The sequence below is a fragment of the Hyalella azteca genome, unplaced genomic scaffold, assembly GCF_000764305.2.
Source record: "Hyalella azteca isolate HAZT.00-mixed unplaced genomic scaffold, Hazt_2.0.2 contig13709, whole genome shotgun sequence".
Lineage (NCBI taxonomy): Eukaryota > Metazoa > Arthropoda > Malacostraca > Amphipoda > Hyalellidae > Hyalella > Hyalella azteca.
In genome coordinates this window covers 228,407-244,686 of record NW_025943621.1, presented here as the reverse complement: position 1 = coordinate 244,686, position 16,280 = coordinate 228,407, and the positions used below count along the sequence as shown (strand labels likewise).

At 39.2% G+C, this 16,280-nt stretch overlaps 1 protein-coding gene across 3 annotated transcripts in view; it reads right to left on the bottom strand.

Moving 5' to 3' along the window:
* Nucleotides 1–4,279: 4,279 nt before the first annotated feature.
* LOC108664729 (uncharacterized protein ZK1073.1) overlaps nucleotides 4,280–16,280 on the bottom strand; it is a 50,207-nt gene continuing 38,206 nt past the window's right edge. For 2 of the 3 annotated variants that reach the window (XM_018151401.2, XM_018151403.2), the window contains 8 exons: nucleotides 16,059–16,176; nucleotides 13,716–13,926; nucleotides 12,997–13,071; nucleotides 10,673–10,684; nucleotides 8,947–9,056; nucleotides 7,984–8,155; nucleotides 7,137–7,248; nucleotides 4,280–6,711 (listed from right to left, as the gene is read on the bottom strand). In XM_018151401.2, the coding sequence (XP_018006890.1) occupies nucleotides 6,617–6,711; nucleotides 7,137–7,248; nucleotides 7,984–8,155; nucleotides 8,947–9,056; nucleotides 10,673–10,684; nucleotides 12,997–13,071; nucleotides 13,716–13,926; nucleotides 16,059–16,176 (905 nt within the window). In that variant the 3' untranslated portion in view covers nucleotides 4,280–6,616. The remainder of the gene's footprint in view (nucleotides 6,712–7,136; nucleotides 7,249–7,983; nucleotides 8,156–8,946; nucleotides 9,057–10,672; nucleotides 10,685–12,996; nucleotides 13,072–13,715; nucleotides 13,927–16,058; nucleotides 16,177–16,280) is intronic. The other variant, XM_018151402.2, reaches the window with a different exon arrangement.

Below are 16,280 nucleotides of genomic sequence, written 5' to 3'. Positions count from 1 at the left end.
TGTTCTGAAGCAAGTATAAACACAAACTATAAACATTTTCGACAATCATAATTCGATAAAGTGGATCGATAAAATCAAGTACAGTATTTCATCTTTTTATTGTAAAAATATCATAGTTTCAAAACCTATTACACCGCGCACTGACCTATAGGATAAACTTATTACAAAGCGTATTGAAAACAAACGTGAAGCTCGGAACCAATTTCTGTCCGTATCAACATAATTTTTTTGTAGACTACTAGCTCATTAATAACGTTGCCAATACACAATCGAGCAGAAATATACCACATAGTTCAACAAAATTTATCACGTTCGGATCCGATTGAGTCAATCTATAATATGAAAATAATCCACGACGAAGAGTTACAAACAAGCATATATACTCTCTGTACTAACGATCTTTGGTATCAACAGACAAACATAACTGCACATACGTAATTTAGTATCGACAGCACTTGGAAATACAATTTATTCGAAAATTTCACTCCTGGCTATTCTAAACGTAGCTGAAAGAAAAAATGTATTTTTGTATGTATTTATGTATTTTTCCCGTCACATCTCAATATCTCTTGATTCATAGGATGGGAGCAACTTAATACGAGACACCTGCCTTCTGTTTACGATCTCAAGGGAATAAGAACTGGGAGGCAGCAATGCTTCTGTTTACAAAATAAGGGATATTAAAATTCGTAAATCTGAAAAACCTGTTGTAGAATTTAAAATTCTGAAGTCGTTATTGGAGACCAGGACACCGGATTCTTTTAATGAACACGCATATATTAACGTGACTTTTACGAGCAAGCACCGCCTCACTGGCATTCAGATGTATATGTAAATCAAGATAAACTAAACCTGGGCCTATACTTTCAAAAAAGTTAATAGATCGTAAGTTCATCAGCCTATCCTTGACGGCCTTTCAAGCAAAATCCACCAATTATAGACAAGAAAGTAGAGCGTAAGTACTTGCGTTCACTTAGCGCGTTTTGAAAGTATGGCCCCGGTTTACTGATGATTGTTATTCTGTGTGACTATTCTGAACGAATTTAGTGATTTACGTTCGTGCTGCGTTTCTCGACTGTGTTCCATACTTGAGTATGTCGGTCTCATGAGGTAATTGGAGGTAGTAGATTATTAAGGAAATGCACCATTTTTGACAGAGTCCTCGATTTAGATGCGCTGGATACGGATCAGTAGGCCCTAGTCACATATTAACTGCTCCAGTAAATGCCTTCTGTTGAACGGCTTACTTGGAGGGATCACATTTTGCATGTACGAAAATAGTACATCGTGGGGTGGATTTTTTTTCTAATAATCAGCGTTTGTTAAGTAAATTTAAAGATATTTTTTTATGATATTAGTTAATATAGTTTCTTGTCTATATTATTCTACAAGAACTAAAATATCACATGTTACACGATAAAAGTCTACAAACTGTATTCCCGATATTCCATTGCTACATCTCATTTCATAGACTTGGCTGTTGGCTTTTAGTAATGACTAATTTTGATCCAGATCTAATGTTGGTTTGAGCAAAAATTCAATAAAAAATAAAGCGTTTAACGCAAGAAATGTATGTGCGTGTCATTTCAATGCATTTTCTTGTGTTTTGTTTTAGATATTCCACTTGAAAAATTGATATATGCAAATTAATTTAACACCAATGAGTGATCTTATTTTTAACTTTCATTTTAAGCCGAGCTAACATAGTACGGTATAGATTTAAAAACTTTGCGAAGTTAATTCCTTCAACAATATTGCGACAAAAATTGCAGAAAAACCCCCTCCCAAAATATAGACAAAATTGCAAAAATCACAAAATGGCTTCGGGAAGGAGGTATCGGTATAGTAGCGTTTTGATTCCATGTTAATCTGTTATGGCCTGAAAGACTGGAGCAAGTTGGGGGACTTATTAATTTCAAAAAACTATATAATGGATGTTTTTTGCCAACAATCGACATATTTTTTGGCAACTTGCGCCAATATTAACAAAACTAGAAAACAATGATTTTCTCAAACTTGAGATTATTACGGGTGCTGCGCATATGCAAAATTTATATATATTTCGAGTTTGGTGGAGGTCCAAGTTCGTTAGAGGAGTTTATCATCTAATTCAGAAGCTTTTATCATCTAATTCACCCATTTAGCTGAAATTGATACAGCTATACTATGCAGGTATGAAAATCGCACGTTTTCCGAGTTTGGTGGAAATCCAGGAACATTTATGGCAGTGATGTATTAATTAGTTATTTTAGAAATAACTAAGCCCACATACCTCAAATGATCACAGCCTCTGTGAAGGAGTAAAGTTAGCAAATATATCGAGATCCAAATACTCGCATCGCAAATTCGCGGCAGTTATCTGTAAAATACCTAAATCGGAAACAGTTAAAACCGCATTTCTGAAACTATTATATCCATTGCACAGGTGTTAAATTACCAAATTTCCTAATTCTGGTTGAGATCCAAGTCTTTTTGGGGCATTTTTCGGTTAGTTGCCTAATTAAGGAAGAACTAAACCCTTACACCTGAAATTGTTACAGCTATTGCACAGGAGTAAAATTACAATATTTTTTGGCTTTGGTTGAGATCAAACTTCGTTTGCGGCAATTTTCGGTTAATTGCCTAATTTTGCAAAAAAAACTAAGCTAATTCGAACAAAACTAAGTTGATTCGAACAAAAAATTCAACAATCAAAAATGAAGCTATAGGCGGAGGAAAAATGTATGTATATTTGATTGAACACAATTTTTTAACGTTTTTTTTTCTTTATATTTCACTTGAAAAACTACTGTGTGCAAATTAGGTTAACATGAAAGTGGAAACTGATTTTTAGCTTAGTGTTTGAGTGAGGCCGACATAAGAGATTCAAAAAACTCCACAAAGATTATTTATCCAACAATGTTGTTACAATATTGGCAGCAAAATCCCCAACAATCTAGACGAAATTGCAAAAATCACAAAATAATTTTCGCAGTGAGAATTCTAATAGTCGCATTTTATTTCATGTTGTTCAGTTATGACTTGAACGACTTGAGCAGGTTAGAAGACCTATATTTATTCATGAAAATATATTATTGGTAATTTTTATCTGTAGTTTATGAAACTATATTATGGGCCAAAAATCGACACGGATTTTCTTGTAGCTTGCTCTATGAATAATTAACTTTTTAGAAACTACTGATTTCACAATATTGAGATTATTAGAACCACTGCGTAAAAGTGAAATTAAGATATTTCTCGAGGTTGGTTAAGATCGAAGTTCGTTTGCGTAGGTTATCATTTAACTACATAATGCAGAAGCGACCAAACCAACATAGCCGAAATGAATACAGCTAGTGTGCAGGTATGGAAGTCACACATTCATCGAGGTTGGTTGAGTTCCAAGATCATATGTGGGAGTATTGTTTAATTAGCTATTTTAGACATGATAAAGCCTGCATACCTCAAATGATTCCGGCCACTGCATAGGTGTAAAATAAACTTATTTCTCGAGTTTGTTAGAGATCCAGATTAGTTAACGGCAGTTATCTGTTAATTACCTAATAAAAAAAACAATTGAAGCTGCACATCTGAAATTACTACAGCCACTGCGCAAGAGTAAAACTGCCATATTTCTCGTGTTTAGTTGGGAACCATAATATCGCTGTTATAATTTTACGAAGATCTGTTCAGTGGTTTCTGAAATAAAATTAATAGCAATACATTTTCAAATTCACCGTCATATTACCCCCAACCATGAAATTTAATCATTTCACAACTGCAAAAGTGTTGTTTGAAGTTCACGAGTATCCGTTGTCTTTCCTGAAAGAGAATGTAAATAAATAGCTTTTTCTATTCTCCTCTAAAATCAACCCCACCCAAGGAATTTATCACTTAGCAACAGTACATATTTTACAAAGTACAAAGTTATTAATTAGCTTCTGCATCGCGTAGTAATGGTAGTAATCATTTAAGGCTCGAATCGAGATGGTTTATTATTATCTTTAAAATATATATTTCTTTACATTCAATTATAGTCCGATTTTCCAATGTTCCCAACAAGTTTTTGTTACTAAGCAATTGTTTTGAGAAAAAATTCTTTATGATCTATCCACCGATCACAAGAAGGAGAACTGTAAATGCCGATCAAAAAACGCAGTATCCAGATCTTTTATACCCGTGATACGAATGTTCATCATTCATTGTATGTTGGTGTTTGCAGCGGCAGTTTTCGTATCAGTTGCAGCATCAAACGAAATCCTCGATGCGTTTGATGAAAGGAACAAATTAAACGCAAATAGTCCATAAAAATACCTGTTTTCATCTGCTCTTATTGTGAATCTTGTACATCATACAATGCATAATAAGCAATATATTAACCATACCATGAAACATGATCAACAAAAAACAAGGATCTATGAGTGTATGGATGCCGTTAGTTCTAGGCAGCTAACTCATGAAATGCATGGACACTTTCATATTGCCGCCTTTTCTTGCCTGAAATAGTAGGAATTTTTAATACATTACAACCAATTTCCGTCCGTTAGGTATGGATTTCGAAAATTGTTGCCCATTAATCTATCAGTAATCACCATTTACGGTATCCAATTCTACTTTTGCAGTACCGGGCGTCGATCCCAAACTTACGATCACCGAAAAAATGTTAGAGGACGTAATCCTGATATGAAAAACTACTACCACACAAGAGGATTGCACAAACGGTAAAATTCCATTCTAAGTTAGCTTAATTGTGTGCTGTGAACAGTTGCTGTAAGCGTTATTGAAACTTTGAAATGGTTTCTAGGACGTCCGTGAAGCTAGAAACTTAATGTAAACATTATTGTAAGCTGTAAAAATTCTACAGTAGGCTGTGAGGGCTACTCTCAGCAACGTGCCCCGACGGATGTCACCTTAAGAGACGCCGGCTGTAAAGGCTCGAAAGATTGGTAAGGCATCCACATAAACTGTATTGCTCTCAATATCCTCATGAATTGAAACGCTACACATCAACTGCAAGGGGGTAGTGAGACTCTTAAATCAATGAAAGCAGTGTTGTCAAAGGCGCAACAGGCAGCTTGAGGCCTAAGTTAAAAGCTAGTTAGGAAATGACCTCCTGCATGCCAGTACCTTGAATGATACAAGCACGCTAAACTTTTTCATTGATGGCGACATAGGCATGTAGGAGACAGACCCAGAGGTTCCATATTCAGAGTTTGTTACGTTGTCGTTGAACTTATCAACAATTGAAAGTCACGTTTCAAATCTTGCCACTTACAGTCGAAGAACATGATCAGTGATCATCATGAGTCACCGTAACAATTTCCGAGATAGCGGGTCAGGAGAACAACATTTGAGCCTTAAACAGGCACGTTGTCGCAACGACTGCAACATTCAACAACTTCACGTAATCGTAGCATTAGACTTCGTTTGGACTGATTAGATTCGATTGCTCTCAACCTTGCTTCAGAAACGTAATTACACAGACCTTCACAGGGCCAAGAGGGATACTCTTCAGAAAATCCGGTTTTAAACAGCGCTTCATAAGTGAAATAATACAGCTTGTCGTAGATTTCAAATTTAATGTTTTATATCGGAAAATATTGGTGCTTTAAATAATTCTACAATAACATTCCGACTATGATGAAGAAGCATTTAGTGCTCTCCCTGGGCTGATGGATGTGGAGCACTGAACTGTTGTATTGGGCCGTTGATGTTGCAGTGCGTTCCCTTGTAGAACGGAACTTGCATAGCAAAAAAGGCTTCTAGACTACCACTAAATCAAATTATACGTAACAACGAATTAAAAAATATCAGGGAGGAGGAAAAAATAAAACAAAGCGTAAGGGTACCAATGACATTCCCACAGAGCGAACGAAACCGAAGGCTTATAGAGAGAGGACGTACAAAATAGTCTTAAATCTAACAAACACAAAAGTAATCGTCAATGAAAATTTAATCCTAAAGCATGCCAGGAAACGAGAAAATACGTTCAGTTACGAATAATCCGCCGAATTTAACTAAAGAAAAACAAATTTGAGCAAAGTAAGCTATCATAAGGAGAACTATTCCATCGAAAGGTGTTTTCTCGTCCTTACAAATGCGTTCGTATATACAAGCGTCTGATGTGTCACAGCTGCGGGGGAGAGAGGGACCTTGGCATTGCGGTCAGTTCATTCTGCGCAGAACTTCCCAGTCAAAAATCCTCTTAGTATGAAACTGGAAGTCAGATTTCATTGAATCGCGGATTTGGAAGTCAACATCATTAATTTGGACAAAAACAAGGGCCTGTAGCAACGGTGTAAAGTTGATCTAACCTTAACCGTAAGTAACCACTGACAGAGATGCTATATAATATACAAATGCGTCATTTACGATTGAAATGCGACCTCGTTATAAATTCGGGGAGCTTTCCTCCCAAAGGCAACTGTGGATGACAATTTAAGGAACAATGACCGTATTTAGGATACGATGAAACTTGGGCAATGGGTCTGAACAGGTTGAAGAGTCTCAGAAATTACAACAATGTCGTAAACCCATCAGCTAATAAGCGTTCAAGAATGAAACTTAACTAACCCATTGAAAGCAATACACCAGAATGAACATCGCAAGTTTGTCTGAGTTTGTGGCCCATGGTCTTCTAGTTAGCAGGAGTGATGGAAGAGAAGGAGAAACGCCTGAGGTTCGGCGTGTCGTACTCTTCCATGCTCATGGTGCGCTGGCGTACCAAGCCGCCTGTAAAATAAAGAAAAACACGGTCACAAGTGCTCGCTTGTTAGCCTTAGCGTCGAATATGACGCTTAGCACTTTATCTTAGTGGGCTTTAGATTTGGAGATGACATTACAGGTTTTGATTCTCAGCCATCAACAGGCTTTAAATTTGGAGATGGTACTCAAAACTTTATGAATTTCTTGTAAACGGGCTAGACATGAAATACTGGGGTTTTTAAACGTAATGAACATAGTATCTGGCAGTACAATAATCAGTTGTAATATACGTATACAATGACGTCAATTCGTTCGTTATTATGGAAAATCAGGCTAAATTAATATCAGCTAATAAATTCACAAACAAGTGCAGGAAATTTCTTATAATAATAATAATAGAATGTGACCATTGCATATATACGCAAATATTATAAATATACACCAATACACACCCTTGCCCGACGCGCTGCCCATTCTTGGGCGGTCAACGCCGGTCAGCGGCACCGAGGTCAGCACGCCGAGGCCCTTACAGAACAGCAGCAGCGACTGGGCGAACTTGTCCGGCTGCACAGCGAGGCGGGTGTTAGACGCGGTGCAAAGACATGGCTGGTACAAAGAATATCTAGTGATGCTTGCTCATTGTTTTAGTGATTCCAGAGTGGAGAACCTTGACGGTAGAGCTGTTAACTTCTTATGACTACGAGTGCATTAACTGTTCTTGACACTCGTATATAAAGGCCCCGTAACGTGGAATTTTGTAAGAAGCTAGAGGGTTGAAAATGTTAAAAAATTATTATTGATTCGTTTGAGATGCTTTTTTAGCAGAGAATTCATTATACGAGTGCTTCTTCACTTCGTACTCGACACTTAGTGGCAATTATTAAACTATTCTGGAATATATTCCTTCAAGCTGTACCTACCTGAATTCGCCGAACACATCAATTGAATTTTCTGAAAATAGCTTCTCGTTTTTTATAATGGACTGAAGAAACACACACGTTGCAATCTTCTTTGATTTAGAAAGTCTGTCTTCACCACGTTAAAATTATTAATTCGATATGGACAATTGTTATCTCCTCAAAAGATCTGCGGTATCTATTTTGATAAACAATGTAACGATTATTTTTCCGGCAATCAAAATCCTGGGTTCGATTCATCATATTCATACCTAATAATTTATATTTGCTGCGAAATCATTAATCAAAAACTCTGTCTCCAAGATACGCCACCAACGTCCCTTACCCACGTCACCCCACACCTAATAACTTATTTCGCCTGGACAAGCATTAAAGAACTCACAGTCTCAGAAAGCACGTCTCCGACGTCGTCGATCTTGAGCAGCGATGCCTTGGTCTTGTTGCAGGCCTGGTGCATGGTATGCACGGCGTTGACGTGGGAAGCCTTCGAGCCTGTCACCAGGAGCGTCTCTACGCCCAACTTCGACTCCAGTTTGCTCGAGAAGTCCGAGCGTCTGAACACGAGAAACACAGTCAGAATTACCCCCGTATTTAATGCACCAAAAGTAACACGCAGTGTGACACGTTAATTTACACGTAGACAACGTTTCCCCTTACACATGCTATTGCTCAAATATTAGGCAAGAAATATAAAAGGTAAACAAACATTGTAATGGAAATGGTCGTGGCAAACAGTCTATGAAAAAAATCCACCTATTCGTGCATATATGTACCACTCTGTGGACAATGTTGTTAGGGTTTTAATTGAAGACATTTTTGAAATTTTAGGTTTAGAGACGATCTTACTGTTCACGTCCGCACTCTAGGAACGCTGCGCTAGTTATTGTTTGGTGCGGAGACGTGACGGAGGAAAGTTTAGGGCTTGAACTTGAAACATTATATAGCGAATACAAGTAGAGTTTGAATTCCCTTGGAACATGAACATGGAGTGGGTTGGAATTACGATCACGAGCCGTATTTAACGCTGATGCTTGGGCCTAGTTTGCTTTTAGAGTGAGCCCACAGCAATGTGTTCATGTTGAAATAAGTGAGCAAACAGCAGGCGAAATACAACATTTCTTTTGAATACCATTAAATGTCATTCAAAAACACACAACCGGCTAGATTTTTTAGTGAATTCGTAGATTGAATGACATTAGAAATGGGGAGATTTTTACCGTAAATCATATGCTAAGGATGGGGAGAACAACAACTCTTAACTTTGGATATCCCTTAATTTTTAAGGCACGAATAACGAAACAAGACGCGTGCATTTTAAGGTTGGTAATTAAAGACAGCGAATTACTTGAGGAAAGCCTCAACGTATTTGCGGAGGTTGCGGGGGTTGATCTTCGACTGCAGGCGGTCCTGGAACTCCTTGATGAGGCTCTCCTTGTTCTCGGCCGACTCCAGTTGCTGCAACAACGACACCACTGTTATTATTAATAAAATTGTGCCCGTAATATACCATTATTCACGATCGCATACATTCATCAGGATGTTTTCTTACTATATTAAGCAAAAACCAATATAAAAAGTACCTTCGAGTCCAGTAAGCAATTCTGCCTACATAGAGCCTTGTAATAATTGATGCAGTGTTAAAGTAATACGATATAAAATCTAATTGCATCTGATCTCATGCTCTGAAAATGAGGAGCAAATGAGCAAATACATAGATAGGCACTAGAAAACATGAAAAGGAATATTTAAAAGTATAATAATGTTAAGAATATGTGTCATGATTAAAACAATCGTAAAAATAGGATCCGGAAGAAAAACGAACCGAACAATAACATGAAATCTCTACAAAATAACAATAATGTGACTATAATATAGCATGACACGCAGCACAGCTCCTCTCATCACTCAGTAAATGTTACGGCTGCTTGTAAGTAGTAGAGCACGCACGCCTCCCAGCATATGAAGCCAACACTAGCATCAAATGTACAGCTGAATATAAGAGCAAATTACAATCCTTGTTTATGGTAGTCAATTAAAAATGAAGAACATGAAAGCTGGTACTATATTACCAAAAGAGAAAGCGTTAGTCGAGACTACTATCTATTTACATTTACGTTTTAAGTTAAACTCAAACGTAAATAAAGCTTAAACCCACTCTAAAAATCTCATGGAGATGTGCATCTCAGTTATTTAATATACAATTATTATTATCAGATCTTAACATATCATGGACTAACGTGCTGTTGTTGTTAGTACTAAATTGCAAAGGGTGATGAAGCAGGTAAGGTAAACTTTCAAGGTACAACTACTTTGATGATTGTTTCTTTCTCGGCAAAGACATGACAGTTCAATGAATTTTCACTTAAAAACTTAAACGCCGAATTTCGCCTTCAAGGATTTCTCAAACAAATGAGAGCTGCATGCTCATCCTTCAAATGCCCGTTAGGCTTTCACAGCTGCTGACCAATCTAGAGGCTAGTAGGCCTACACCCCCAGCAACGAACTTGGCTATGATTAATTTTGTAAGCAAACATCGCTCACCTCTGCATGAACCCGACATTCCACAACTATGAACGTGTAATCCACTTCAATATGTGATTGAAAAACGTTGAATGACTCATTTGATGCCTATTAAGCATTTCCTCAATCCTCTCATATTTGTGGCATCAAAACGAGGATAGCCTAAAACCCTTGTCCTCAGAATTCACCACCGGCAAGCAAAACCTCAAAGACCGCATCCACGATACTCGTATGAGGATATAATGAAAGATACTCGTCCGAGCATATAATTAATTAGGATATAATCAATTAATTAATTATATTTAAACCCACAAAATGCAATGAATTGATTTGTATCTAATGCAAGAACCAATATATGAATGGTTCAAAGTGACAGCAGAAAGAAGCAGTTTATACTTTAAAATCTTGAGAAGGGCGTTAGTGGTGCGCGCGGGGCTAAGCTACTGAAGTGTCTCTAGCAGACGGGGTTAAAGTGAACTAAATGAGCCCCAAAAGGGAGCGTCTACGGCAAAACTGAACCCCAGCTTGGGGCACGAGTCACGCGACCGTACCTCGACCAGACGCTGCAGAGGGCAGGCGATGTGTGAGGGACGAGAGGGGAAAAGGTTATTGAGGGAGAGGGCAGATGATGTCGGCAGAAGTAGGAAGAGGATAGACGGTGGCTTAGGAAGGAAAATCGATGTGTGAGGTAAGAATACGATAATGATTTCGCCACGATATGAAGGCGAAAGGTCGTCGGAGAAGATCAAAGGAACCAATCGTGTAAAGGAGTGTCACTTGCATGGAGCAAGTGCCAGGGACGATGGACGGCGCGAATAGAGGGAGATGAATATGGAACTCGAAAAGGAAAAAGGAATGGTCGTCAAGAATTTTTTTGGATAAAAAATCGAGAAAATCCCTATCAAAACATTGACCGCATGATAAATGGTTAGAGGGGTTTGTGTCATAGAAGAAGAGACAAGGTATCGAAGCAACAAGGCGAAAAATAAAAAATATATATATTTGAGAGGAATTATCTAGTGTTTGGGTTAAATAAAGTTGAATTTGAGTGCTTATATCGAACGTCGCGTTCGATGAAGATCAGTAACACGGAATTGAGGAAGAATGTGCATTGAGCAGGAGAATAATTAGTTTAAATGACGAGTGTTCACCAACGAAAGTTGAGCGTTAAAGGAAGCGTGTATTGGAAACAGATTCAAGTCCGAAAATGATGCCCAAGCGAAAAATCGATTATAATGAGAAAGATTCTAAGGTAAGGGCAAGGAGAAGATGAAAACTTTTGTTGAAGGACGAAAGGGTGTCATCAAAGGCTCGGAGGAATTGGCTTTCAGAGGCGGTGCCAGTGTAAACGCGTGGTGAAGACGTCAATGACAAGGAAGAACCGAGACCAACCAGGAGCCAGAGGCAGTCAAAATATTAATTAATTCCGTTGCAGCGAGAGAGGCGGTACGCGACCATTAACAATATCGGTTTTGACCAACAATAATGGGTGAAGGAAGAAAGGAAAATTTTTGTCATGTTATGTCAGATCAGTTACAATGATAATTGTGTGAATTCAATGCACGAGAGGCCAGTTTCAAAAACTTCATAGGAAGATTTGAGTTCAAATTATAATTGTTTCATTTATTATCAAAAGGAACAATGTAGCAGGTTAATGAATAACGTTTCAGTCGGCCAAATTAGCAAAGCAGTGATCACAAAAAAAAAAACGAATTACTTAACGTCAGCAAACAAAATGATGCACAGCCATCAAGAGAAGAACACGCCCGTTTTTAAGGGCAACGAAACATGACAAATAAAATATTGAGAAAACGAAGATGAATGTGTGTGATGATCGTGGCAAAGGAACAGTATGATCAAAAATAGAAAACAATAATTATTCGAATTTGGGATAGACGGATAAAGAAAATGATATAAACTTTTAATAACGTCGAGTGAGAAAAAAGACGGGACAGTCTAATGCAAAGACGTAGAACAGCCAAAAGGAGAGGAAACAAAAAAAGTGATAGAAATTATTATACGAGAAGTAGATGAGTTTTGAAAGAATGACAGCAATTAGTGAAGGGAGGGCAATGGATGGAGTGAAAGGATGTGGTAAAGGAGAGGAGAGGAAGGTCGAGGCATGGAAGAAAGAATCGGCCAAGACGACACGGAGAGACGATCGAGTTGACGACATGTAAGAATGTGAAAGAAAAAATGCATTGAAATATGTATGAGCATGTGAAACACTTTCCCTGCGTACAACATAATAGACACTGAGGTCAATTTCATCCTCTGCTGAAGGCTCGAGTGCAATCACACGATCAATGAGTGAACCGTGTAGCCAACACATCGCCAAAGACTGTGAACCTACGGTCCACACACAATCGACACTGCGTGATACGCTCTGTACATTCGGGAGCTCAACCTTCGTAAGTTAAGAGTCTGGCCATCAGGATATTATCAGTAAAGCTAGACTGAGCGATGTGGCCGTTAATATCGTTTGACGCAAATGCACTTGAGACATGCGATGCAATGATATCTTAAGCACGCCTTTCATTAATCACTTCAACAACTGCAGGGCGAAAAAGCATATGATCTGGCCAAAACCTGCGAGAGTAAACGATCTCGAAATAAATCCCTTCTTATAAATCCAATGCTGTAGTTGACTTTTCCGTACTAATTATCTTCAATAGCAGTGAAAGTAAATTCATTTCAAGTCTGAATAATTTTACAATCTCTTGATTCTCGATAGAAATGCTATTTTACGTAGGTTGCGACAGACAGATCACTTCGTCTTAGAGTTCGCCCACCCGTATTTATTAACTTGGTTCAAAGAAAGTGAAACAGTCCAAGAAACCAAAGCGGAAAACCCGCGTGCAGTACGACGACTTACGTTGCCGAACTTGTGGATGATGAGGTACTGCTCAGCTGACGACGGCACGCCGCTCGACAGCTTCCAGCTGATGAACTGTAAGAAAAACAGGAATTAAACTTAAATTTCCTGCCCAAATAACCACATTTGAACTTCATGTACCAGCTTGATGTGAAACAACTGCACGACTACGAACCAATTTAAACAACATAAGTGTACACGTGGCCAGATGATGAAATGTGCATTGATTACTTTTACACTGACGACATTCCGCTTAGAGAAGCTCAATGACGGACCACATCAACATCAAGTGACAATTAAATGCCTCGCTTAAAGTGTTAGTAGCGTTTGTACCTGTCCCTGGCACTATTTACCTCATTGCAGCAGGGTACTGATTCGTACAAGTTTACAGTCCTACTTAGTTCATTGGTGCTTGAATCGTGAAAACATAGTATTTAGAGCAAAAACCCAAACCGTAGCATACCTACACCTTAATAAGAAGAATCACAGGCCACGACTCAAAGCTTGTCCTTATAGCGTACCTGATCTACAGGTGTAACAGATCTCAGAGGAGTCCTTTGGCTTCGGAACATACATTGCTACCAAAATACTTATACCAAGTTGTTACAAGTTGATAAGACAAGTTCATCTTGTCCTTGACAAGTTTACCTTGTCCTTGACACTTTATCTTGTCCTTGACAAGTTTACAAAGTTATTACAAGTTGTTATGACAAGCTTGCCTTATCCTTGAAGTGCTCCATGACGCCAGCAGAGGATGCGGTGCAGTGGATGAGGATGAGCCCCATGCAGCGGTCGGGGGCGGCCATGGCGAAGCGTGCGAGGATGTTGGCACCCGCGCCCTCGCCCAGACCGATCACGAGCTTCACTTCGAGCTTGTCCAGCACACCAGGCAGGTCCTCGCTGATCTGCTGCATCGTCGGGAACGTCATCCTGCACACCAGATCCAGCGTGTCAATAGAAGTTTAATTTAGGAACTGCCACATAATGTCAATAAAGCATCATCGGCAACGTCGGCGTTCCAGAGTGTCACTTGAGCCCATGGTCTTCAAGTCTACATTCAGTGAAGTTTCACTTCAAAACTGCCACATAATACCTATTACCAGAGCACCATTTCAAACACCAAATTCAATATTTCTGTAAAATTTAAGACTTGAAGTCCCATATTTTTCGTCTCAGATTGTCAATGAATGCTAGTATTAGAAGAACCACATTCGTTGAAGAGTATGAAACTCAGGGCGCCATTATACTATATTTAAATTAGTGACATATTTTGGGGGAAAACAAAGTTTTCGATCGCATTCTCGTCACGTTACCGAGATACGATTTGCAGTGACAATATTAACCATCACTAGAACGTCGTTAGGACCCGATAAACAACATATCTATCATTCCCGAAGCAGGTATCAACTGTATGAGGGGATGTCGGGGATGTCTGCTTCGTGTCGGGGATGAGGTTTAAGATGAGCTCGTCATTGACGAAAAGTAAAGGGGGAAATGGGGGGAAAAATGTCGAAACGCGTCAATCCCGAATTTATTTAGAAATCGTGAACTCGACATAGAAGATGGGCGCATTTTTCCCCATTTGACTCAAAATTTTGGGAGCCAGACTGTAAGTTGCTGCAGTGTATTGGTAAAAATTAACGATATTCCAATAATAAATTACTAACGACAAGAAAAATTTATTTATATAAGATTTTAGGCATTTAATTCAAACTGCGTCATTTGATCTGCGCCATTTGCTCCTGACGATATTGTCTGCGTCGTTTGATCGAGCCATCACAACTCAAAGAATGAGCGAGCATCGATGCTCGAGTTCTGGCAGTTCAAGAGACAAACCCTCGACTCGCCGAGTTGGAGTGTTTGGGTCAACATATCGAGCATCGGTTGAGTGGGACTCGACGAGTCTTCGCTCGATATTACGGCTGCTTTGGGCCCCGGCTTATAAGTCGCTCGGGACCCATCAATGTCCGCGGTCACGTCTCAGAGGTCGATAAAATTTCTGCCCGCGCAGCTGTCGTCTCAGCGGATGAGTTTCAAGCGAAATTATCAAGAAGAACGAAATTACCGTGTAACAAAATTAACGTGGAACCTTCATCCTTACAATTGCAAAAAGAACCAAAAAAAGAAGCTTGTAGCAATGAAATTTTAGAAGGTATGGATTTTATGTGGACAAGAAAAATTGTGTAATTATTTCAAACATCAGAAGGAAACTGGAATCATAACAGGAATTCGAGGCCCAAAGTTAAAAAATGTAGAGCTACCGTTGGCTTCAGATCATTTACAAGTATTCACCGCAAAAATACGATATACTCAGGATTTTGAAATAAACCGTATTCACAGCGTACTGACGAACTTCAAACTGTTACTATGCATAATTAATTCCATTTTTATATGATTATTTCGATTGGGGGCATCGAAAGTGCCTTGTGGCATACCATTCGCCGCAAAAAGTTCAAATAAAAGTGAAGTGTTTGGGAGGTACAATCGAGGAGGAAGAAGTGTAAGCAGGCATATCGTTGGATATGAAGGATATCGTTGGCGACGCAGTTGACTAATAGGGTGGAAGAGAAACACCAAAGACAGGGATGATCATAAATAAATCCCAAGTATTAGAATGGGAAAGGCAGAATCATCAGATTAATGCAGATTGGGAACATATCACACAAGCTGTTCCAACGTGGAATGCATGTCGGTGGCCTGACATGTAGCGGCGTTAATCAATGGGGATGATGAACGAGTTAGTGAGATGATGAGCAGATAGTGAAAAGAAGTGGGAAGGCTTGGCAGTAAGCAATTGAAATGTGTCATGTACGATGCAGGGAAGGAGAAAGATTGGCAGCGAGCAACAGAAACGTGTCAGTTACAATGCAGTGAGGGTGAAGGCTTGGCAGTAAGCAACAGAAACGTATCAGGTACAATCAGTGGCGCAGTGCTGCAATTCGTTACGAGGATGAAATGATGTAAAACGATACATGCACACAGAGGTGTGAGAATCGAATAATTATATTCAATAACAAATCGAGGGCACCCGCCACAGACGACACCCCTCTTGCAGAACTCACTCGCTGGGCAGGTCCTCCGCGTTGTCGTCCTGGCCGGGCACGACCACGTGGATGAAGATGGAGCGCTCGCGGGTCTCCTTCATGACGGGGTGCTCCAAGAACTGCACCCACGCATTGTCTGCGGCAGGGTAACACTTAGCACACAAGTGATGGTGAACAAGGGGTATTGTGAAATGTGCTGAAGTATGAAATAATGTCTATAGTGAAAAATCTCAATGGTGC